The following is a 22,363-nucleotide window of genomic DNA, read 5'->3' on the forward strand; positions in this document are numbered from 1 at the left end:
GGCAGGCATTGCAGATGCCTCATATTTCTTTGTATTTGAAAAGTTTGATAGATCATTTTTCACAGGTCCGAGGAGCATGTCCATGTATATACTATCTGCATACATACTTGGCACAGAAAGCAGACCAGCATTTATGTGACAAGAAGTCAAGAATCTCCAGCATACGCGCAACACCTCCTGACCGAAGATAGGGCTTGGATTTCTCGCCCACCATGAATTCTTCTTCGTCCGGGAGTGATTGAAATGGCGAGCTGTGCCGAGACTGCCTTGAGCTTGAAGCTCCGGTGAGTACGTGTGCCATAATATTTCCACCATACTATAATAATCGGAAAAATTCGAGACAGCTCACTGAGACCCATTGGCCTCATGCATCTCACTCCGGTCCGAGATGCCTGTTATTCCCACCCCCTATAACCAGCCTTCTCAAGACCCAAAAGCTCACAATTCGCCATAGTGAAGAGATCGGATTTGGGACTTTCTCATTCCCGTAGACAAGGGAAAGGCAATTCGGACCCGGCAATGTGCCTCTAACACACCGGATCGGTAGTGGTTGCAATGTACCTGCAGCGAGATAAGACATAGCTGGTGATGGGCTTCTAGAAGTTCTACGATATGCCTCATCCCACATTAATCTGCCGAATTAATTGGTCGTGATGAATTAATTTCCTTGCCTGCCAAGGCCCCTGACGAGGGGAAAACCGCTCGTCGCGCGATCTCCCCTTCCATGCTATCCTGAGAAGTCACATTCCCATATCCTTACGCCTTCCGAGGCATCTACGTTACGGATCTCTCAAATGTTTCCGGCTGGTGATGGCGCGTGTCTGTGAGTGGAACCAATATTGCCTGAAGCGACTTCCCCGTTACCCAATGGACGCAAGCCCAAATGCTTATGTAGCAAGCCCATCCGGGCTCTCTCTCTCTTGTCGGGTCTCAGAATGATTCTCCCTGTCAAATGATTGAGTGAATGTTCTCTTCGATTTTATTGTACTGATCCTGTTCGATCGCCTCCAAAGCAACAAACCGCTCGCTGCCCAGATCCAATAGTCTCATCAGCGTGGAACTAGACTCGTCCCGTGCGACACTACCAGTCTTTGCAAGTTGTGACTGGATATGGCCGATATGCAAGTCAGTGAGTCTTACCATTGTCCGCATGTCCCAGGACTAAATATCTAAGATCGAAAATATGGTGGCGATCGCACGGCAGTTAGGGAGAGAGCGGCCGCCCGAACATCCACATTAGGGAGCGACACATGCGCTATTGTACACGACAATCAGAACGACTGGCCCCTGACTACAGGAAACTGAATCTTCTGTTAATATGTGGTAGTCCGGCGAGGTCAGCCTTGCATACCTCTCACTTTCCAGGAGTCCGAACGCCAAAGAATCAAGGAATAAACATATCAGAGCAGTTTTGTTGCATCGACACGTACGATACGCCTCCTGAACGTGCGGTTTTCCGTTGATGTTTCTATGGTGAAAGTCGTCCCCAACATTACAAGGGAGGAGAAACCTGACGATACTAGGTCTTCGGCTTCGGCGATTGCTGGCGCTGGGCACAGAGGTAAAGCCAAAACTCATTTCGCTTTCCGGGGAAGCCCAACTCCCCAGTGATATCAACATCCTCAAGGACGTCGCCTAGCGAGATCCCTCCCCTGAGCAGGGGTGAAGCGTCTGTCAAGGGTGGTAGAGATGGTGGGTAATGTCCATGGCAGTATCAAAGATCGAAGATCCGTGACACAAATAGAAGCGAGAGTGGTGAAAGAGACCTCTTGATTGGAATCTGAAATCCTGGATAGGACTGGAGAATAATTGGCGACATGGAATGCGAGAAGGGGATTCTCGAGAAATGAAAACCATCATCACGACTTGCAACCAGTTTTATCGAAATATCGAGGAAGGGAATCATCAAATTATTAGTGAAAAAAAAAAAAAAAATGAGCCTCGTTTTCGATACTAGCACGTCGTGTAAATGGGACATGGAAGTTATCCAGTTGACGCTCGGCACAGTTGATGTCTAGTTTCGCTCTTGTTATTTTTACTCTCGTTTATGTCACACCCGAGGAGAATGTTATGAAGTGCTTGGTCTCGGGGGGATATACCCCATATTCGCCTCCATCACTATTCACGACACGAACGAGGAGGACGGATCCACGATGGCCAATGTGGGATAGGAGCCGAGAAAGGGGTGTACTGCGAGGGCTTTGGGCAGCAAGCGTGAATAATTAGCGGAGGCGTCCGCATTCAGTGCCTTTTTCTCATGATCTCTGAGACGGCATCGCCTTACGAAACTAAAGTTGGCTTCAAAATTAGGCATCATTTCACATCCATCATGAAGGAAAACTAGGAAATCTTGCTTCGATGCCGTGACAGCCGTTCTTGAAAGCATCAAACAGGGTCTAGGACGCCACGATCGGAGACCGGCACTGGTGACTCGGAACTCGGAACGATACCGTGTTCCACGGTCGCAATTCACCCGTCTCCAAGGGCGCAGGACAAAAGGTGCCCAAAGAACAAATGTTCTAGAAACAGTCTTGTCAATCCGTTTAGCCACTGGGAACTGTGGGGGGCCACGTATGTCTAATGGGAGACTAATGTTCATGATGGAGGCGTCCACGTCTTCACCCAATCCCAGACGGCGGGGACAGCAACGGAAACAGTACAAGGTTCCGGAATTCGGACGGGCCATTCAATTAATCCGAATCGATCTCTTTCTCTTTAACCCGTTCCAGAGGATCGCCCATCAACGTAATTGCATCAATGCAACGATGTCCATGTGCGACAAGATTGGCGGCGAGTCGGCGACCGTCCCTGCCGTCTTCCCTAGCAAAATTCTCGCTGATAATATCACTTATAAATGAAATCCCCATTATATACGAATGACTCGTGAGATTGGCCACAGGCAGTTCGGCTTGTTAATTAATTTGCCCTGTGAGCTCAATTAACAATCATTCTCCCGGTAAGACCAGTAGTTTGCCCGATGCGGGATGCCCTTTAGGCGGGAGCTGCAGTCCGTCGTATTCTTCTCACCAACGCTCCAAGATTCCAATCCCCCCTCGCCAATTCCTCCTTTGCTTTCTGAATGCGTGGGCTTTGGCTGGGGATTCATTTTCTTTAGACTCGGGGCTTATGGACTCGGTTCACGTCTAGACTTGCTTCTCGTGTGATACAACAGCACCCGGAGATTTGAAGCGGTGTTCATATGACCCTCGTGCGTTTAGACGACCGAATTGCGATGGGCCTACGCATCTCGAATCTTGCTCTCGTCAAATTTTAAGAGCCGTCTTGGCCGATCTAGAGTCGGCGGTCCAGGCCTTCCACGCCCTGGAAGAAGTGGACGAACGCCAAGAGATTCGACATCGAGCAATTTCTTTGAGGGTTTCCTGCCACTGGAAGTGCTTCTAGCACCTCTTCCATTCCTTTTTCTTTTTGATTTCTTTCCCTTTTTTCCCCTTCTTTTCCCTGTACCTGACTGCTTGTGACCCTTCCCCCCTTTTACCTACAGGTCCTATCTAGCTGCCCGTTCCTGGTCCTTTTGTTCCTTGCACCTGCATGCTCCTCCCACCCGGAACTGGCCTGCCGAGTAAATTCGCTCAGTTGCCACACCGTCGTGCCCTCATTTTTCCTTGTTCACCTAGTATATCTTGGTTGGTCATCTGTCTTGACAGGATGTTACTAAAGAGCGAATAGATTTCTATTTCCGAGGCTGGGATTGGGATCGCGTTTCTGTACGACTTGGGGAGTCTGATTCTTATAAACCTGGTCACTACATCATCTGCATCACCCCTATACACCTTCTGGCTCGACCGCATCTCCATCTATCATTTTAATCGCAATGTATTTCAGATCTCTTCCCACAGTGGGGGCACTGCTCACCCTCTATGCAACGCTAGCAGATGCTGCCCTTAGCGCCTCCAGCACGATTTTAATATTCGCTCGAGACGAGGCCGCGGCTACGTCGGGATCATATGGCCTCCGGGGTTACGGAATCCCGTATGAGGTCGTTCTAGTGCCTGTGGAGGGAATAGAGCTGCCAGAGTTAACAATTTCGGAAACGGAGGGCAAGTATGGCGGCTTCATTATTTTGAGTGAAGTTGGCTACGACTATGAAGATCATTGGCGGAGTGCTCTTACGGACGAACAATGGAAGGCGCTGTATGATTACCAGGAGCTCTTTAGTGTTCGGATGGTGAGGCTGGACTCTTTCCCGAGCGCTGAATTTGGTAAGTGGACATAGTCCTAGAGGGAGGAGGCTCTTTTATGTGGAAGCTGCTAACTAGGTGAAAATAGGTACTAGAGCACAACACCCTGCAGGCTCAGGCTGCTGCGAAGACGGTGTAGAGCAGTATATTAGCCTCACAAATGCTACTGGATTCCCCACAGCGAATCTTAAGACGTAAGTGGGAATGCCCGGGGCATCTCTCGCCAGTTGTTAACATCATATTTTAGTGAAGAGGATTTGAGCACCGAGGCCATCTGGCACTACCCGGCAGTTATTACTGATGAGTCCATTGCCTGGCAGATCGCAGAGTTTGGCCCTGCTGGGCAATTCTTCGAGGAGCCCGGCACTGCGGCCATTATCAACCGCATTGGGAACCGCGAGCAAATGGTTTTTTTCATAGGATGGGCAACCGACTGGGCGCTGGTGTCGAATTATTTGCAGCATGCGTACATTCACTGGATAACGCGAGGCCTCTGTAAGATGTTTTCCTTTACCGCACTTCTCTTATCGCGACTCAGGCTGACTTTTGTATCAGTTGTTGGAAAGCGGAAGATACACCTCAACACTCAAGTGGACGATGTCCATCTGGAAACTCCGCTTTACACCCCCCAAGGCGAGGGACCGGAGTTCCGAATCATCACGGATGATCTGGATGCGCACAAGAAGTGGCAGGCTGAGCTCAACACACGCCTCCCCCCGGGGTCCAACTATTTCATCGAAATGTGCCATAATGGTAACGGCGATATCATCACTGCTACCGACACAGATTATGGCTGGGAGATTTGTGATCCCAAAGATGCAGTGGACTACGAATCTCCCCCCGATACCGATCTGGAATTCATGAAGCCTCCCGGCACTGGCACCAGTCTCTGGCCTCCAGACTTGCTGGATTACCCCTGGGCCCTCGAGTGCTGCGAGATCGACCCACTTGCGTCTTGGTTTATGGTCCCGAGAAACCGCGACGTCTTTTCTCACGTCTCGCACACGTTTACCCACCTGGAGCTGAACAATGCAACGTACGACGATGCATGGCGCGAGATTGCCTTCAACAGAGACTGGCTCAATCAAGTGGGGATTTCTGCTGCTCCGATGTTCTCGGGTTCCGGCATCGTACCGCCTGCTATTACCGGTCTACACAACGCGGACGTTATTCAGGCGTGGCTTGATAATGGAATCGTGCATGTTGTTGGTGACAACACCCGACCGGTTCTTCGAAATTCGGTAATTGACATTGCACGTTCTCTGCCAGCCAAACCTCTCGTGGCTAACAAATACGCACAGGAGAGCCCATTCTGGCCCAAGATCTCCAACGAGGAGGATAATGGGTACCCTGGCCTAGTTATTGTTCCTCGATGGGGTAAGTGGAATTTCTTCTTTTCATCGGAACGAGTTCTGGATTGGATATTTTGACTAATGGACCAAGCTACAAACATCTACTACAACTGCGCGTCGCCAGAGTGCACCGTCCTCCAGTGGATCCATACGACTACCATCAGCGAGGACGTTACTTTCGATGATCTCCTTGCAAACGAAGTTAGGACCAACGTCCGCTACCTATTGGGATTGCAGCAGGACCCGTATGTGAAAGACGACTCCTGTGGAGGCCTGCTCGATGAAAGACCAGAGACTAACCGTTCACAGATACATGTTCCATCAAGCCAATATGCACCAAAGCGATGTGGAAGAAGTTACCATCGGCTCCGAAACTGGTACCTTCTCGCTGCTCCAGATCTGGGTCGAGTCTATTACTCAGGAGCTGACGCGGCTGTAAGTGACCCAGTTTGTTATTCCACTCAAAAGGCCATCGGGAAAATGTTGACCTTTCAACGTAGGACAAACTGGCCTATCCGCACATTGAAGCATGACGACATCGCCCAGCTATTTCTAGATCGTATGGCACTAGAGTACGTTATCCACTCCATTCGAAGGAAACCCCCGAATCTTATTGACTCAACTCCATAGCCAATGCAACCCTAACTTGGCGTATAACTACTCCGACGACGGCACCAGCATCGTCGGAGTAACGGTTACCGCCAACGACAACACATGCGATGTTCCGATCCCCGTGACATTCCCCGGCGCAGCCAGAACGGAGGACGGCGAGTCTCGAGACGACAAGGTCGGAGAGGAACCACTGATCATTTGGACAACGCTCAGTGGATCCCCCGTTTCGTTTACCCTGGACGAGTCCATCGCATTGCTCTAATGGCTGGTGGCTGGCGAAATTTGCGGAAACTCATTCTTCTTCCTCTTCATGATTCTTCTCCATTCATTTTGTTTTATATTCCATCATTCATGTACATACAGCCCGATAGAGGCTATGACACCAGCATTATCGTATTCGGTATAGAAAAGAAAAAAGGAATATTGTCAATGGTTTTCTATTGGTTGCTCAAAAGTTGGCGCAGACATCTCACTGGGATGAGGTGGCAACATGACATCAACATGACTTGAGATATCATCCAACTTTGCCGTTCGGCGAGATCGGAGGAAGTATTGATATATAACATGTAGGTGTCTCTCACATCAGTTAATGTTCATCTTACCCTCAACCTTTCCTTTGCGGAAGACATCAACATTGACGAAATACAAAAAATGTTGTCGATCCGAAATTCTATGGCGCGGTTCCCTCTGTTCGGGCCGAAACCTGTCCCAGTTATTAGGAGGGCAACAGCATCATGTTTCCGTCAAATGTCATGTACGTCGGGAAAGAAAGCGCCAGAACAAGACCCGACAATCATGATCGAGGATCCAAATGGTTTCGGATTCATCCGACACAATGTCCGCCCACTGAAGCCCAGAAAAGTTGGTGTTACTGAAATTCGAGGCCCTTATTATTCCGCTATGGGCAAGCGCCACCTAGAGGATGTCTTTGAGACGTAAGTCCCCGTGAGCTGTGGTTTAAATATGTGAATCGCTAACGGATTTGTAGCATGGGGTATCACGTTGATGGGGTCAAATTTGCCGGCGGATCATTCTCACTCTTCCCCGAGGACCGACTGCGAGAGATGATAGACCTTTGTCATACGAATAATGCCTATGTGTCTACCGTGAGTAGTCATAACAAGGCGTTTACCTTTGGCAGACGCTTACTGAATTTCAAATAGGGCGGATGGATTGAGCACGTCCTCACGCAATCTGATGCTCATTCGGCAGTGGACAGGTACCTTCAAAAATGCAAAGAAGTAGGCTTCGACGTCATTGAAGTTTCGTCGGGGTTTCTTTCGATCCCGCCCGATGATTGGCTCCGTGTTGTTGACAGAGTCCATAACGCCGGCTTAATCGCCAAGCCTGAGTGTGGAATCCAGTTCGGCGCTGGAGGAGACACTTCCGCCGAAGAGCTCGAGAGCTTCGGGACATCAGACCCAGCCAAGATTATCCAAATGGGAAAGCGCTTCATCGATGCCGGCGTAGAGCGTATCATGATCGAGAGCGAAGGCATCACTGAGAACGTGAAAAGCTGGCGAACGGACGTCATTCAACAGATATTGAGGGACTTGCCGCCGGAAAAGGTCATGTTCGAGGCAGCTGACCCGCCGGTTTTTAACTGGTATATCCGGGAGTTTGGGGCCCACGTCAACTTGTTTGTGGATCATTCGCAGATTGTTCAGCTCAGCTGCTTGAGGACGGGAATCTGGGGCATGGCGGACACGTTTGGCAAAATCACGACGTTCCCATAGATACCTACCTTAAGTGGACTCCTTATGCTGCCTGGCCGCCTGGTTAATAAATCCGATACCGACACTCGTGAGATATAGGATCGAGAACTATCCAGTATGCAGCTGTTAATAGTTCACTGGGACGCGGCTGGTTGATTGGGTGTCGAAGAGGAGCGTAGTAACCGATAGTAACTTGAAAGTTGACGGCACGAATCCTTACAAAACCTAGTGGTAGATATTCTTGTTTCATTCGCGTTTGGCGGATGCATCTCACTGTGCTCTTTGCGTCAGGGATGTAGGTCCATAATATTTGAATGAAATTGCATTATAATCTACTATGTAATATAAATGTTCATTCGCACTTGGTAATCCGATAACATCTTGGGCATTCTTGGAAACCCAACCCAGGAGTGGATGGAGGGTAGACTGGTGGAAGCCGCTAACCACCAGGACCTGAGGTTCATGCTTTTCTATTCTCAAACACCGGCAATGTCTTTAATCGTCTCCTTCAACACCTCGTCCCAGTCCTTATTCGACCTCCGGCGGTATTCAGCGGCGGCAAACCCCGTCACGACCACAAGGTCCATAAAATTCTGATCAGGAATCGGTACGAGCATCTCGAATCCGTGTCGTTTACGATACCTGCAGATGTTGCGCTTCTGAGAATCCCTGAGGATTACGCCGCTGCCGAGAAAGCTGGACTCTTTCCAATGCATCTCCCCTACCGAGTGATGACGGAAGGAGTGAGCGTCTGCGAAAAGGTCCTTCCGCTTGAGTTGGATAGGCTCGCCGCGAAGTGTGGTTTCGATTTTGGAGGAGAGCGAGTGGAATGAGATGGTTCCGACTACATCTCTGAGATCGTTGGCTCGAGTTATAGTGACGTGTGGCTTTGCGTCTGATTGATGAATCGAGTATAACAAAACGTCGCCGCCAAGGGCGCCGGATTGTTGGGTTATAACCAAATTATCCTTTCCAGCCTTCTCGATGGCAAGACGTATTGTAGGGGCTGGGAACGACATTGAACTGGTCATGGGAGATATAAAAGTTGCAATGCAAAAAATCTAAGGGTAGAGTAGTATCTTCCAGGAGTTCCTTGGTAAAAGCAGAATCAACTTTCAGCTTTTCCATCTCCCTGTCGATTCTGTCTCTTTATATCATGAATCAGAATTGGGGCGCGGATTTCAAAGTGGTCATGTTCGGTCATGGCGAGGGCTGAAGCAATCCACAAGGTCGATCTGCCAAATCTTTTCCCAAACGGGCTACTTTTTTGGCCAAGCTTTTAGCTTATCGAGTACGATCGGGGTCAAAAAGCCCCCGAATTGCTTATTCTTCCACTGCCACAAACTCCACTTTTGCCTCTTTGGCCGTCCTGACTCTGCGAATTGCCTCAGCCGTATTCTTTGGCTGACGTCTGCGTCATTGTGGCCTCGCAAATGTTACGCGTTAAACATATCGAAAGAGAAAGCCCTCGATATAAATAAGTTGAAAGGGAAAAAAGAAAAGTCTAAACTGCGGAGAAAATACAAGCCCCTTCAGATCTCCCTTTCCTTGATTATTATTACGTCTTCGTACATATTCCTCCCTGGACAATCCTCATGGTCCATGTACTCGTTGGCACTCTGCCTCGAGGCTGGAGAGACGCTTACGTCGTGCTTCTAGGTCGAAGACAGAGGGTGAATGATAAGAGTAATGCATAGTAATACACGAGAATGGTGAATGAAGAACTATTATTATTATTGCAGTTAGATGAGAAGAATAGAGCCCTCAAGGACAGCCCTCAAGGCCCCGGAGAAGCCTCACTCAGGGCGTAAGTTGGATAGAATGCGGCCGATGCTATGCTAATGCCGCCTTTTCCTTATTGATCACACCTAATTCTTCTGGCCAACCTCGGCAACATCATACTCGTCTTTGCCATCGTAGCGTCCGCGGAAACCAGGAAGGAGCTTGCCCTTCTTGTCAACAACAAACACTCGGTCATTATCGCCAAGAAACATCGAGTCCATCTCCTCGAGCGAGCGTCCTGAAGTCTCGTGGTAGAACAGGAAAACAATAATGCCATGGCAGAAGTTCAAAACAAAGAAGACAAGATACGACTTCCAGCGGATGTTTCCGATCATGATCGGCGTGATTTGCACGATCATGTAGTTAAAAATCCAATCTGCGGCAGTGGCGATTGCAGCGCTCTGAGTACGGTGGCGTAGAGGCATGATCTCCGCTGGATAGAGCCAGGGAACTGGGAGCCATCCAATCGCGAAGACCGCTTCGAAGAGGAAGAAAAAGGCCAGTGACGCCTTGATACGCCCGTCGGTAGGGCTGCTTTGGAGGATGGCGGCCTGCAGAGAGAGTAGTGTAAGCAGAAGTGATGGAGTCGGAAAGGGAAAATAGCCAGCACACGCACGATTAAAAAGCAGAAAGAGCAGACAATGGCTCCGCCGATGAGAGGCATACGGCGGCTTATTCTATCTAGCCAGAACCAAGGGATTAGGCTGAACACCCAATACGTGGCTGCGAGCCCGGCGGCGAGTTGAAGGGCGGTAGCGTGGCTTTGACCAAGGTCGGAAGTGAGGATGTGAGGGAAATAGTAGACCTTACGAAGACATGTCAGAAGATTTTGGGGCTTGAGTTTACAAGGCATAATATATACTTACCAAGAGGTTAATTCCGCTAAGCTGCTGCATAACCTGGACGCCTGTACCACATTCACATGGTCAGCTCAATCGAAACGAACGCGAGGAAAGGGAGTGGCATACCGATAGCTAGAAGGTACCGCCGACGGATCTTGAGAGGCCCACTGCTGATATACTCCTTAACCCTCATCGGACCGTCCGCCTGCTCAACCGACAAGACCTGGTCAATTTCCGCTTTCTTGCTCAAAACAGCAGGGTCGTCAAGCGGCGTATTAGGACCCTTAAGTTGGGCTAGAATATCGATAGCTTCCTGGTGGCGGCCATCTGTTGTAATCATGAAATCAGCCTCTGCGTCAACCCCGTTTTTCTCCTTTGTGTTTTCTAAGTCTTAACTCACGCTTGGATAGCCATCGAGGGGACTCTGGCAGGATCACCACAAGGGCAACTTGGGCAATAATGAAGATAAGCTGGGCTGCGATTGGCGTTCTCCAGACGACCGGCCCGTTGGCATAATACATGCCAATGTTGAAGTAGCAAGCAATTACAATGCCGAAGGCGATCAGGCTACCCTCTACGGCCACTAGACGTCCGCGGGACTTGGCGGGACTAAGCTCGCTTACCCAGAGCGGTGTCGTTGCTGTGTTGAAGCCGTTACCCCATCCACTGCAATAGAGGGTTATTAGGCAACATTGAAAGTGTTAGATGGTGAGAGGTAAGTGTGATAAAACTCACCAAACAATTCGGCCAACAATCATCTGAGGGACATGGAAAGATGTAGCCTGGATAATGGCACCGATGGCCATGAGTACGGCTCCGATGTAAAGACACTTTCGCCGACCAAGCTTCTCGCCAACGAGGAAGACGTTGATGGCTCCGACAAAGCAACCGATTCTGTTTGACAGAAAGGCGAATTAGAAGAGACCCAAAGCCTTACTAGCATATGACGGTCGCAACCTACTCGTAGATTGCATTGATCGTCCCAAGCAAGCTGTTTGATGGGTTATCCATCTGGTCAAGGAAGTCTTGAGAGGTGTTGATGCCCTGTGATGCGAGTCAAAAACACTGTTAAGCAGAGTCTCGATTTTAGGGAGAGGAGATACCTACCCCGAGGACACCCTGATCATAACCGAACAGGAGGAAGCCAATGGCACCACAAGTCGAAATGGTTCTCATCAAGGTTTTGCCTTGGTATCCAAAGGCGTATCTCGCGCGAGGCGCGTTGACATCCACATTTGCGACGCTCGTTTTGGGAGCTGACTCGACTCGGCCCGAGGCCTGGTCCGAGTTCGATTCAACGAGCTCGCTCTGAAGTTTTTCGGACATGGCTACCAGCAGGCGAAGGTAGAAAAGATGGTTTTAGGAAACAATGATCCGTATCGAGGTACGGTATGAGAGACGAGAGATGCTGTTGATGTCCATCGAGACATTCCATGCACGACAATATATAGCTCCGAGCCGGTGAAGATGTTGCGGATTTTTTTAGGGCTCCTGATAGCTCCGTCGTTCTAGAGTCTAGGCACGGACGTCTACCAGTTCCAACAAAAGGGAATAAACCCCTCCATGCTTCATGCGGGTATCGCTGGGGAAAGCATGCGGGGACCTTCAAGATCTCGCCGAGATTTACCGGATCCGGAAAGGATCCGGTCGGGACCCGGCAGCACACTATTTTCCCCAGATCTTTTTTTGCGGGGTGAAGTTGAAAGGTTTCCTAGTTTGTGAAGCTCTGGCATGGCTCAAATTTCTAGTCCAATTATGGAGAATTGGTCCATCCCTGAATCGTCGCCATGCCCGCGCGTGACAATAATCACAGGTCGAGATCGGGCCCGCCCATCCATCTACCTTCGGTGCGCGAAGAGTTTGTGATTAGCGAGACGATCTAATTCGCACTAGAAACCTAAACTAGACTTGATTAAGCACCTTGGCTGGTATTGGAGTGGAGAGAAGAGGGGTCCTGGCCTCGGCAGGAGATCAATAGAAGTTAGATGATGGGGAATTGACCAAAAAAGTAGTGCCAGAACCAAGTCAAAGGTCCCAAACGCGAAGTATGAACCAATCTCCTGGTCCCACCTGAGCCTTAAAACCCTTCCCCCGCATCTCCATGCGTCTTGTAGTGGTTATTCATTTCTGGATCGTTATCAGCTCGGCGAGTTCTTAACCTTTCGAGATCCAACTTCATTTCGTCCCCGGAATTTCACACTTCAGACCCACAACACGACCAGCCCCTTGGGACCTAGACCCGCCCCCAGGATTCGAATGGTCGGAACCATGTCGACAACGGACTTATCCACAAAGAAGGCTCGTAAACCCGGGTGGTAAGTCGATAGGGCCATCCGTCTTCATGGATTGGCTGGAACAGGCTGACTTGTGTCTCGTTTAGCACACCCTGCCGTGAACGGCATTTGCGCTGTATGGCTTGCCCTCAGGCGAACGAAAAGAGCCCCTCTGTTAATAGTGGACTGACGACGACAGGTGACCGTGCCAAGCCGAAGTGCTCCAGCTGCCGACGATCCCGATACCCTCTCAGCTGCGACTACCGACCGCCGACCTTGAGGTTCAGGCATAGCACACTGTCGGTTGACAGTTCTGGTGAAGATCTGGGTCCTTGGAAGAATACAGGAGCTGCCCACAACTCCATAACTCCGAGTGTCAACCAACAACAACTTGGTGGGCACAAAATGCCAGGCCTAGTTTTTCCTAACAATGCCATTCCTAGAACTAACGATAACTCGATGTCAGAAGATCATGGCGGTGTCTCACCAGAGCCGGGGCCGGCAAGAACGCCGGAGTATGACGACGGAGGCTACTTTTCGCCGTCGGGCTGTACTAGTAGCAGCGCAGCACTAGACTCACTCCCTTCAAACCCTTGCGGGCTAAGAGTCGAGAGTAGCACCGTTGCCGCTGTTAGTCCTGACAGCAACCGTTCACCTTGCGTAAACAATTGGGTCGAACTTCACAATTCCACTCCACTACCACCGCTCCACAGACAGCCTGCTTCCGATCCCTCAACGCCAGACTCATATGCCGATACAGGCTTCCGCCGGGTTATCTCTGATAGTACAGATGAGAGGGTTTTCAGCTTCTACATCACGCACGTAGGGTATTGGGTACGGTAACTAATATTTTCCCCCATTCGGAAGCTGCCGCTAAAACTCCATCTGCCAGCTTGATATTGCTTCGCCAAGTCGTTACTTCGGCGAGAGGGTGCCACAGATGGCATTGAGAAACAAAGCGCTTTGTTACGCATGCCTAACATGCGCATCGCGCGTGCTCACTCGCAGAGGTGAACTCGACAAGGCTCAGGGAGATGTGTACGAAGATACGGCAATTTCGACCCTGATTCCACAATTACCCACCAGCAGTACCTGCGATGAGGCTCGCCGTGAGATCCTCCTTGCTACTGTTGTCATTTTGCGCATGGCAGAGCAGTTTTCCGAGGTCAAAGATGACGCACGTTGCCATCTTGCTGGAGCATCGTCTCTTCTCATAAGCAAAGCAGAAACCGAAGCACGACCCTCCCTAGGCGTTGCTGCCTTCTGGCTGTACATGAGACAAAAGCTTCGTGCCGCATTCCTCAACGAAGAGCCATGTAAGTTTGACATGGCCCTAGTTGCGGACGATGTTGGAACCGCTCCGGCTCCTGACGTGGTGTGGACAAACCGTGTCACCGCGCTGCTGGCGAGGACATGCTCAGCTTGCTGGGATCCAGGACTGGAACCAACACTAAGAAATGAACTACTTGAGGAGCTGGAGAAATTATTAGAGGGGTGGCAAGAAAGTATCCCTGAGACTTTTCAGCCATGGAGCGAGTACCAGGCGGAAAACGACCCGTTTCGTACAATCAAGTACATAAGTCCCTGGCATGGTTCGGTTCCTAAACCCCCCCTTGGCCCTAAACGCGTAACTAAATTCTAACGGAGATCTTAGCTGTTGCGTGGCAGTACTATTACGCAGCGAAGGTTCTCGTGGTCTTGTATAAGATGCCCAAAGACATGAATTTAATCGAAATAACGCGGTATATGGAGGTGAGTGTCGAGCCAGGACTGAACTCTTCGAACCCGCAATGGCTTGGAAGTCTATTCTAATCCAACTTTGCAGTCGAAAGTGCTGTCGCAATGCAGATTGCTATGCGCCATCACATTGTCGAGCGACCATGCTGGGGTCTCCATCAACGGCACTCACTTGGTCTCCTGGTGCGGACAGTTCTTTTCTCGATATGAAGAGCAAACTAGATTGATCGATTTTCTTCAGGACTTCATGAAGGAGACTGCCTGGCCAAATCAAACATGTTGTGATCGGCTCTGGAGAATATGGAGCGGACAGAGTAGCTCCTGGGTACAGCCAATTGATGCGAAGGAATAGGGAGAGCCAAGATCGGCTGCTCGTCGTACTTACAGGAGAGGAATTTCTGGGCTCGGAAATTTGGACATGTAACAATGATAACTCTTTTTTTTGTCCTATCTTAAGCAATCTTGGCTAATAACACTAATAACATCGATCCCTTGCTAACGTCACGTTCCTTGGAACCGCTTCTCCGGCCGCGGCTCTTCATAGTAGATACTTTGCCCGTATTGGCAGTTCGATGGGATTGCAGTTGAATCGTTCATGATGCCTCAAAACTTGCCCTTTCTCCGGCAGTTCCCACTCGAACGCCAGAACCAACGCAGCAATGCAGATACTTATCTCCATGTATGCCAAGTTTCGTCCGATGCACGCCCTCGGCCCCAGACTAAACGGAAGCACGTATTCCTTCAGGTTTTGGCGCTCTGTTTCTGTCGACTCCTCCCAATATGGCAGCCACCGCTCCGGAATCCATTCATTGGCATGGCGGAAGAGGTCTTCCCGACGATGGAGACTCCACGTTTGTGCTGACACCGTCACCCCGGCAGGAATCGACTCGCCGTCTATCACTATCGGCTTGGTCGTCAACCGCGGTAGGCCCGTACCAAGCGGCGCCTGCATGCGGAAGGACTCATCTATGACGGCGCGCAGATAGGAAATATGGCGAAGAGTCTCATAAGGCGCTACTGGGATCTGCTCTGGGTCCAAACTCTCGCGGAGGATGGAACGCAACTTTTTCTGTGCTGCTGGGTGGCCCGCGAGGTAGAACATGATATTGGTCAAGGAAGTTTGCGTCGTATCATTTCCGGCGTTGAGCATGACTGAGCTCTCTGCAATGATTTCCCGGTCTGACATAGGGGTTTCTCTCTTCTCAGTTGGGCTTGTGGGAAGGTTCGAGAAGAGATCAGGTTCTGGGGGAGGACTCTCGAGGCGCCTATGAGCGAGGTACCGGGCCATGTCTGTGAAAGTGTTGCCACACTTGGTGCGGTCGGTCCAACCCAGTATTTTATTGCGCACAAGGTCATACCAGAACGGTGAGAGGTGGCCGACCAGAACGCTGTGAGCCGCGCCTGTATGGAAGGTGTGCATGGCATGGACTGTGGTGATGGTACCATCGCTGCGCTCAGCAGGGCAATCGTCATCTCCACGGTCAAGAAAGCCGTACGTCTGTGACCAGAAAACATTGGTAATGGCATCGTAAGAGAACATGTTCAGCCAAGGGCGGAGGTCGAAAACTCCGTCTTTGACTGGAAAGCGGTCGGTGTCTGCAATGCGCAGTCCCCGAGACTTCATCTCGACGGCTCGAAGTAATTTGCGCACGACTTGCATCACTCGGGGCTCCATTTCAGTAATCTTCCCGGGGGAGAAGACGTGCGCTAGATTCCTCCTCTTGTTCCTGTGTACCTCTTTATCCGTGGCATCGGCCATGTTTGGGTTTCCAGCCGCTTGGTTGTCATAGAAAATGTCCTTCCTGACAGTTGTTCCATGGCCATAGATATCCTTGAAGGCTTGCGGTGATGAGAACGAGACATGATTTGGTCCCAGCCGAACTACTTTGCCGACTCGTTTGTGTGCCTTGTCGACCGCAATGTATTTCTCACCATACCAGTTGTGGTACATCTGCCATAGTGGCGTAATCGCTGCTACCGAAGGGATTGGGTATTTTCGAAGACCTTTCGGGTCGAGGAAGTAATAGATAACAGGATAGGTCAAGGCCACGACAAGCGCCCCTCCTGCTAGTAGCACAACTAAAAGTCATCAGCCTCGAAGGTCCCGAGCCTTTAAAGGGGGAAGATGCCGTCTGGAACACTTACTAGGATATGCGAGCATCTTGATCTCTCAAAACATGGCGTTGATCTCCTCAAGTGATAGAGCGTAAACGTACTTCCTGGGTGTGAGAGAGAGCGAATCCTTGATGAATCGCATACTTATACACGCAGTGTCAAACTCAGCATCCATAGTAATCCAACTTGCCACCTCCGATCGACCCGTATACCAGTGTAACCCAGGACCTAAACATAGCAATAAGGCAACCGAATGTGGAATCTTCTCGGCGAACTATAGAACACCAGACCCTCTTTCATGGAAAGACGACCCCTTTGCCGACTTTCTTCTTGGCAACCCGAGTGCTCGGGTTGCACTCCTGGTCCTAGCCACATTCCCTTGAAATGGTAATTCCCGCCGTGACAAAAGCCGCGAGCCAAGAGGATTTAGTGCGTAATATGGCTTAATCCTGAGTTTTAAGGTTATGCATGGGCCATGTTTCCCCGGATACTAACCAAGAGAGTGGGATGGGGACCCAAGGCGCGGCGCATCACCACATCTGTCAGTTCTGTTTACCCTTGGCCGCACTGGCTGTCCTCTTCTATGAGTAGAAATGTTCGTATCGTAGGAAAGAGCACTGCGAATGACGACACGCCACAATCATTCCACAGCCGACAGGACTTGAAGGCGCGTGATACATTTGCAAGGGAGATCGAATCTAGCTGGGGTCGATACGGGTGCGAATATCATTCAGACTTCCCTTTCATTTTCCTCGATGGCGACGGGCCCTGGTAATGCTTGTCAACGGATGGACCAACTAACGCAGCGCTAAATTTTCCCAAGTGCCATGTGCCACTCTGACCCACCCGATTCGAGATGGTGAAAGAACTGGCTTGGTTCGTCGGCGAGAAACTACCTTAATGGGCTAGACTGTAACTCAAGTTGCTTGATGTGATTGAGCCGGCTAGTCCATACGGTCTAAAAGGCATGGCGCCATCCGGGTCTCTATTGATCTCACTTTCCAGATAACCGCTTTACCGTGAGCGTGATTTCCGAAGTATGGCCTAAAAGGCAGAGCTGCCCTCGCATTGGAGGAACCTACGTATCAACACACCAACACCTTCTAAGGACGGACAAGAAAAAAAAAGAGAAAAAAAGGAAAAACAGTCAACTAGAGCTCGACGTTGCAATGTCGTTCGGCACGAAGGTTACTCTTAACTCGGGCCACGAGATTCCGTAAGATACTTTCCAAAGATGATGGTCTTGGGAGCTTTCCCACCTTCTCCTCCTCACTGACACCATAGGCGTAAGCACCCTCGGTTACGGCACCTGGCAGTCCGCGCCGGGCGAAGTATCCGTTGGAGTATATGAGGCTCTCAAAGCTGGATATCGTCACTTGGTAAGTTTACTAGCAGGAAAATCTCGAGAGCTACCTGTGTGCTAACAGTTCAACCCAGGATCTGGCAAAGGTGTCAGTCAATCCGTTGATCCCCTAGACACCTCAGGGCTGACTGTAATTAGCTACGAAAACCAAACAGACGTTGCCAAGGGATTGAAAAAGGCATTCGCAGAAATCCCTGGCCTTAAACGACAGGACATCTTCATTGTAAGTACAGTCCCCTCTTCCAGGATAAAGCTCATTCCTGACAGCTTCGCCCCTCAGACATCGAAACTATGGAACAAGTAAGGCTTCTCCGATCCGATTTACATTTTCTCTCAAAGTGCATTTAATACTGAAGAGTTGAAAGCTCTCATCGTCCTGAGCACGTGGAAGCAGCTCTGGATCAAACTCTCCGTGAGCTAGAGCTCGACTATCTTGACGTAGGATTCCACCCTCCATTCTCATTATCAGCATGCTCATTTTATCGTGATAGCTCTACCTCATTCACTGGCCCGTCGCATTTTCGAAGACCAGTGACGATAAATTATTTCCCTTAACCGCCGAAGGAAGTAATGAGGTCGTAATCGACCGCGGCGTGTCGATTGTGGATACTTGGAAAGGTTAGTAGTCTCCAACAACCACTGGGAACATGGGATCTCACCGACATCATCTTTATAGCGCTTGTCAACCTTCCAAAGTCCAAAGTCCGCTCTATCGGAGTTTCCAACTTTGCCCCCGAGCATCTGCAGGCTATCATCGACTCTACCGAGGTCGTTCCGGCGGTGAACCAAGTCGAGCGCCACCCACTGCTCCCCCAAGATCCGCTCGTCAAGTACGCGAAGGGAAAGAATATTCACCTCACCGCATACTCTGTGGGTCGTTCCCCATCATACTACTGAGGAACTGCTTCCCCTAAATTTCTGGTTGCTGACCTGAGGTCGTGCAGGCCTTCGGCAACAATACTATTGGCGAGCCTCTCCTACTCGAGCACGCGGTTATCAAGCAAATCGCAGAGAAGATCGGCGCAACCCCGGCGCAAGTTCTGTAAGTCACAACAATTTGGCCTCGTCCAATCAGTTGTTGGCGAACACAGAACTAAGTCTCATTTGCCATCGCAGTCTCGCATGGGCACAGGTTGGGGGACACTCCGTCATTCCTAAATCCGTCACTGCTTCTCGCATCAAGTCAAACTTCGAAGAAGTCAAACTTGCGGATGAAGACATTGCCATCATCAACAAGATAGGCGAAACTCCTCGTCGATACAACATCCCCAACACTTGTAAGTGCCTAATTCTAACTGTGGTTTTTACAGCATCAAAACGTGCGGTTTGGTATACGATTCGGTACTGACATAAAGCTTCTTTCAAGTTAACCCTAAGTGGGATATCAACATTTGGGGCGAAGAGCTAGAAAAGAACACAAGCAACACCGTCATTTGAAAACGTGTAAATGCTGTTGCGTTTTCTTCAGCCGCCACAAGCCCCATTTTCGCCTCTTTCGCCATCTTGGCTTTGAAGGCTTGTCCGAGCTGCGTTCTTCGGCCGACGCGAGCATACTTGCGGCTCACAAAACGAAAGGTCACAGGTGACGGGGAGGGGTAGAACATATCGGAAGTCAAAAATGCAGCTCCATACATACATAACTCTCAATAAATATTTAGAAACGGACAACCATAACTTCTACGAAATCACAAGTCCTTTCAGATCCCCATCTTCTCTCCACTTGATGAGAACGTCTTCGTACGCATTCATTCCCTGGGCATACGCCGCACCCCTCATAATCTTCATTCTCTCCGCCATATCCGAGGGCAAACCGCCTTCATTATTGAGATAACTCGGTGTACAGATCCCAATAGGCGCAACAAGCCCCGCATAAGCCATGATCTGCATCGCCCAGGCTTCCTCACCCTCCACGGTCGCCTCAATCACGGCGTTGTTTGCGCCACTCTCCGACGCCTTGGAAACAATGTAGGCGATATGCTGAGAGAGGACATCTTGTACCCATGCAAAGTTGGCGGTGGCACCCGTCTGTGCGGGGCCCGTGAGAAATAGGTTCGGGAATCCATTTGTGAGCACCCCGTGGAGGGTGGTGGCGCCCTGGGAAACCCATTTGTCTAGGAGGGTCCTGCCGTTGCGGCCGGTAAACTTCATGTTAGAGTGGGCTCCAGGTTCGCCGTTGTCGGCCAGTGGAGTGCGATAGCCCGTACTCAAGACCAAAACGTCGATCGGGTATTCTTTCTCGCCGACCAGAAGACTGGATTCCGTGGCACCGGTAACACCTTTTCCTTCGGTGTCGACTAGGTGAACGTTCGGTAGGTTAAATGTACGCAGGTAATCATCGTGAAAAGCAGGCCGCTTGCACCATACGGGATACCACGCCTTCAGACGCTCAGCGGTTTGTTTGTCCTTTACGATAGCCTCGACGCGCTGGCGCGTGCCATCACTGTACCCAAAGTCGAGGGCCACCATTTTGCCAATGTGGTTGGGAATATCTTCCATCATTATGGGTTTTTCGTGCGGAGTGCCAATGAGGGTGTGGTAAGCGAGGGCCTTGGTCCAGCCGTCGTTAACGAGGTTTTCCCCTTGGCGTTCAGCCGTGAGGAACTGGTTGAAGTTCCGAGAGCGCTCCCTTTGCCAACCAGGCTTGTTGGCAATCTTGGACTTCCACTCCTCGGGATCGGTCGGGCGCTGGTCGCGAGCACCTACGGAAGATGGTGTGCGCTGGAAGACATAGAGCTCTTTCGCCCACTTGGCCAGTTGCGGGACGACCTGGATGGCCGTAGCGCCGGTTCCGATGATGCCGACCCTCTTATTCTGCAACTTGTCAAGAGTCCAGTCTGTTGGGTTCCCGCCGGTGACGTCGAAGTCCCACCGAGCCGTATGGAAGGCTTTCCCGTCGAAGTTCTCGAGACCATTCGGCATCTTGGGATGGTTGAGAACCCCATTGGCGTTGATGACGAATTGAGAACGAACCGTCAGGTCGATTGTGCCTTCAGGTCCACGGTCCTCTCTCAGCTTCGTGACCCAGCGCCTGGCCTCGTCGTCCCAAGTAGACGATACCGCCGCAGTGCGGAACGACGCCTTCACATTCCATTTTTCCGCAATACGATCAGCGTGCTCTTTCAGTTCGTATCCGTACGAATACTTGTGCTGGGGCATGTAACCAGTCTCCTCCAGCAAGGGCATGTAGATGTAGCTCTCCACGTCGCACATGAGCCCGGGGTATCGATTCCAATACCAGGTCCCACCGAAACCACCAGCGACATCGACGAGGCGGATATCATCAGCCGCGAATCCGGCCTGGATAAGACGGACCGCGTACAAGAGGCCACCGTACCCTGCACCGAGAATCAAGACTTTTATTTCGTCGCCGTCCTTGAGCGTGTCGGGAGAAGCATTGAGAGCGGCGTGATCAACCCACGGGTCCCTCGACAGCTTGCTCCATTTCTCGGAGTCGGCGAGCTGTACGTACTGCGAAATGCCTTCGGGATGTAGACGCTTGTCCTTTTCTTCGGCATACTTTTGCGTGAGGGCGACGAAATCAACAGCAGGCGCCGCCATTTTCAATATTCCAGAATTTCTTAATATTTTAATCCTGTATTGTTTGTGTCGCACAAGCTATGGCTGAACCTTATCGAGATCACAGAGAAGAGCTCGAAGGCTTTAAAACCGAAGCTGACGTTTTATTTATAGAAAATCTAAAACTGTAAAAGTTGCATCCACTGCCCAAGCGAATGTACCAAGGACAGGTGGCACTGTGTTCCGGTTCGGAGCTGTGGATCGGGCTTGGGCGACGATCGACGCTCCGACTACTTTATGTTAACAGCCAATACGAGTACGAGGGTGCAAGGGACGCGACCTAAGAGCTTAGTACATCCCGGTTGCAATGCTGTTTAAGCGAGGGGATCTTAGCCAACGGAAAGCTGCCGAGGAGAGGATCGGGTGGCGTCGTTCCACCCGGACTGTTCATTCTGCCGCTTTACCGATTTTTTCTCCTGGTCTAAATTAGAATCCACATCCCCCGTGCTTTCGGTAAGCTTCTGTCAAAAAGGTTATATCTCCTCCAATAAACGACATAGATCAAATATCGGGGTAAGCCCAGTGGATCTCAGACATGGTCCTCATCGTCTAGCTGTCGTGCGAGCCTTCATACGGGACCTGAATGGGGGAGGCAACTCCAGGCAGTGTTTATTGTCATCACGGGATTACTTCATTTCACCACCACAAGTCCTCTGTGGGACCCCCTTTGCGTTGTCTTTTCTCTTGCAGCCCGATCGTGACCATCTCGGATTCTACAGTTTGGTGGTTCCTTCCCCTTGCCTTCTGGTGTGAATCCTTTTCATAAGGACTTGACTGCCTTTGGGCCTCAGTTGCTC

The 22,363-nt window shown here is 50.5% G+C and overlaps 6 protein-coding genes and 2 pseudogenes across 6 annotated transcripts; 4 read left to right on the forward strand and 4 right to left on the reverse strand.

The window, feature by feature from the left end:
* Positions 1-3,832: 3,832 nt before the first annotated feature.
* SAPIO_CDS9449 (uncharacterized protein) lies at positions 3,833-6,425 on the forward strand (the record flags this gene model as incomplete). Its single annotated transcript, XM_016790842.1, has 9 exons — positions 3,833-4,220; positions 4,288-4,393; positions 4,447-4,694; positions 4,755-5,440; positions 5,501-5,576; positions 5,643-5,796; positions 5,861-5,986; positions 6,052-6,123; positions 6,182-6,425. 9 exons carry the CDS (start codon positions 3,833-3,835, stop codon positions 6,423-6,425), a joined length of 2,100 nt encoding a protein of 699 aa, XP_016639352.1.
* A 533-nt stretch (positions 6,426-6,958) lies between these two features.
* Positions 6,959-7,899, forward strand: SAPIO_CDS9450 (putative Sulfonate biosynthesis enzyme; the record flags this gene model as incomplete). The annotated part of the gene is made up of 3 exons (XM_016790843.1): positions 6,959-7,098; positions 7,152-7,269; positions 7,327-7,899. 3 exons carry the CDS (start codon positions 6,959-6,961, stop codon positions 7,897-7,899), a joined length of 831 nt encoding a protein of 276 aa, XP_016639353.1.
* A 455-nt stretch (positions 7,900-8,354) lies between these two features.
* On the reverse strand, positions 8,355-8,909 carry SAPIO_CDS9451 (annotated as a pseudogene; the record flags this gene model as incomplete).
* An 837-nt stretch (positions 8,910-9,746) lies between these two features.
* SAPIO_CDS9452 (uncharacterized protein) lies at positions 9,747-11,828 on the reverse strand (the record flags this gene model as incomplete). The annotated part of the gene is made up of 8 exons (XM_016790844.1): positions 9,747-10,211; positions 10,277-10,465; positions 10,527-10,567; positions 10,629-10,829; positions 10,903-11,168; positions 11,238-11,396; positions 11,464-11,546; positions 11,610-11,828. The coding sequence occupies 8 exons, from the start codon at positions 11,826-11,828 to the stop codon at positions 9,747-9,749; spliced, it is 1,623 nt and encodes a 540-aa protein (XP_016639354.1).
* Positions 11,829-13,180: 1,352 nt separating this feature from the next.
* Positions 13,181-14,587, forward strand: SAPIO_CDS9453 (uncharacterized protein; the record flags this gene model as incomplete). Its single annotated transcript, XM_016790845.1, has 3 exons — positions 13,181-13,405; positions 13,668-14,355; positions 14,430-14,587. 3 exons carry the CDS (start codon positions 13,181-13,183, stop codon positions 14,585-14,587), a joined length of 1,071 nt encoding a protein of 356 aa, XP_016639355.1.
* A 463-nt stretch (positions 14,588-15,050) lies between these two features.
* On the reverse strand, positions 15,051-16,673 carry SAPIO_CDS9454 (uncharacterized protein; the record flags this gene model as incomplete). Its single annotated transcript, XM_016790846.1, has 2 exons — positions 15,051-16,579; positions 16,658-16,673. The coding sequence occupies 2 exons, from the start codon at positions 16,671-16,673 to the stop codon at positions 15,051-15,053; spliced, it is 1,545 nt and encodes a 514-aa protein (XP_016639356.1).
* A 1,123-nt stretch (positions 16,674-17,796) lies between these two features.
* Positions 17,797-19,427, forward strand: SAPIO_CDS9455 (Alcohol dehydrogenase (NADP(+)); the record flags this gene model as incomplete). The annotated part of the gene is made up of 9 exons (XM_016790847.1): positions 17,797-17,843; positions 17,919-18,006; positions 18,065-18,078; positions 18,129-18,213; positions 18,482-18,608; positions 18,667-18,860; positions 18,935-19,032; positions 19,107-19,267; positions 19,357-19,427. 9 exons carry the CDS (start codon positions 17,797-17,799, stop codon positions 19,425-19,427), a joined length of 885 nt encoding a protein of 294 aa, XP_016639357.1.
* A 240-nt stretch (positions 19,428-19,667) lies between these two features.
* On the reverse strand, positions 19,668-21,548 carry SAPIO_CDS9456 (annotated as a pseudogene; the record flags this gene model as incomplete).
* Between the last annotated feature and the right edge of the window lie 815 nt (positions 21,549-22,363).

Source organism: Scedosporium apiospermum, assembly GCF_000732125.1.
Source record: "Scedosporium apiospermum strain IHEM 14462 chromosome Unknown SEQ_SAPIO_0143, whole genome shotgun sequence".
NCBI classification, from domain to species: domain Eukaryota; kingdom Fungi; phylum Ascomycota; class Sordariomycetes; order Microascales; family Microascaceae; genus Scedosporium; species Scedosporium apiospermum.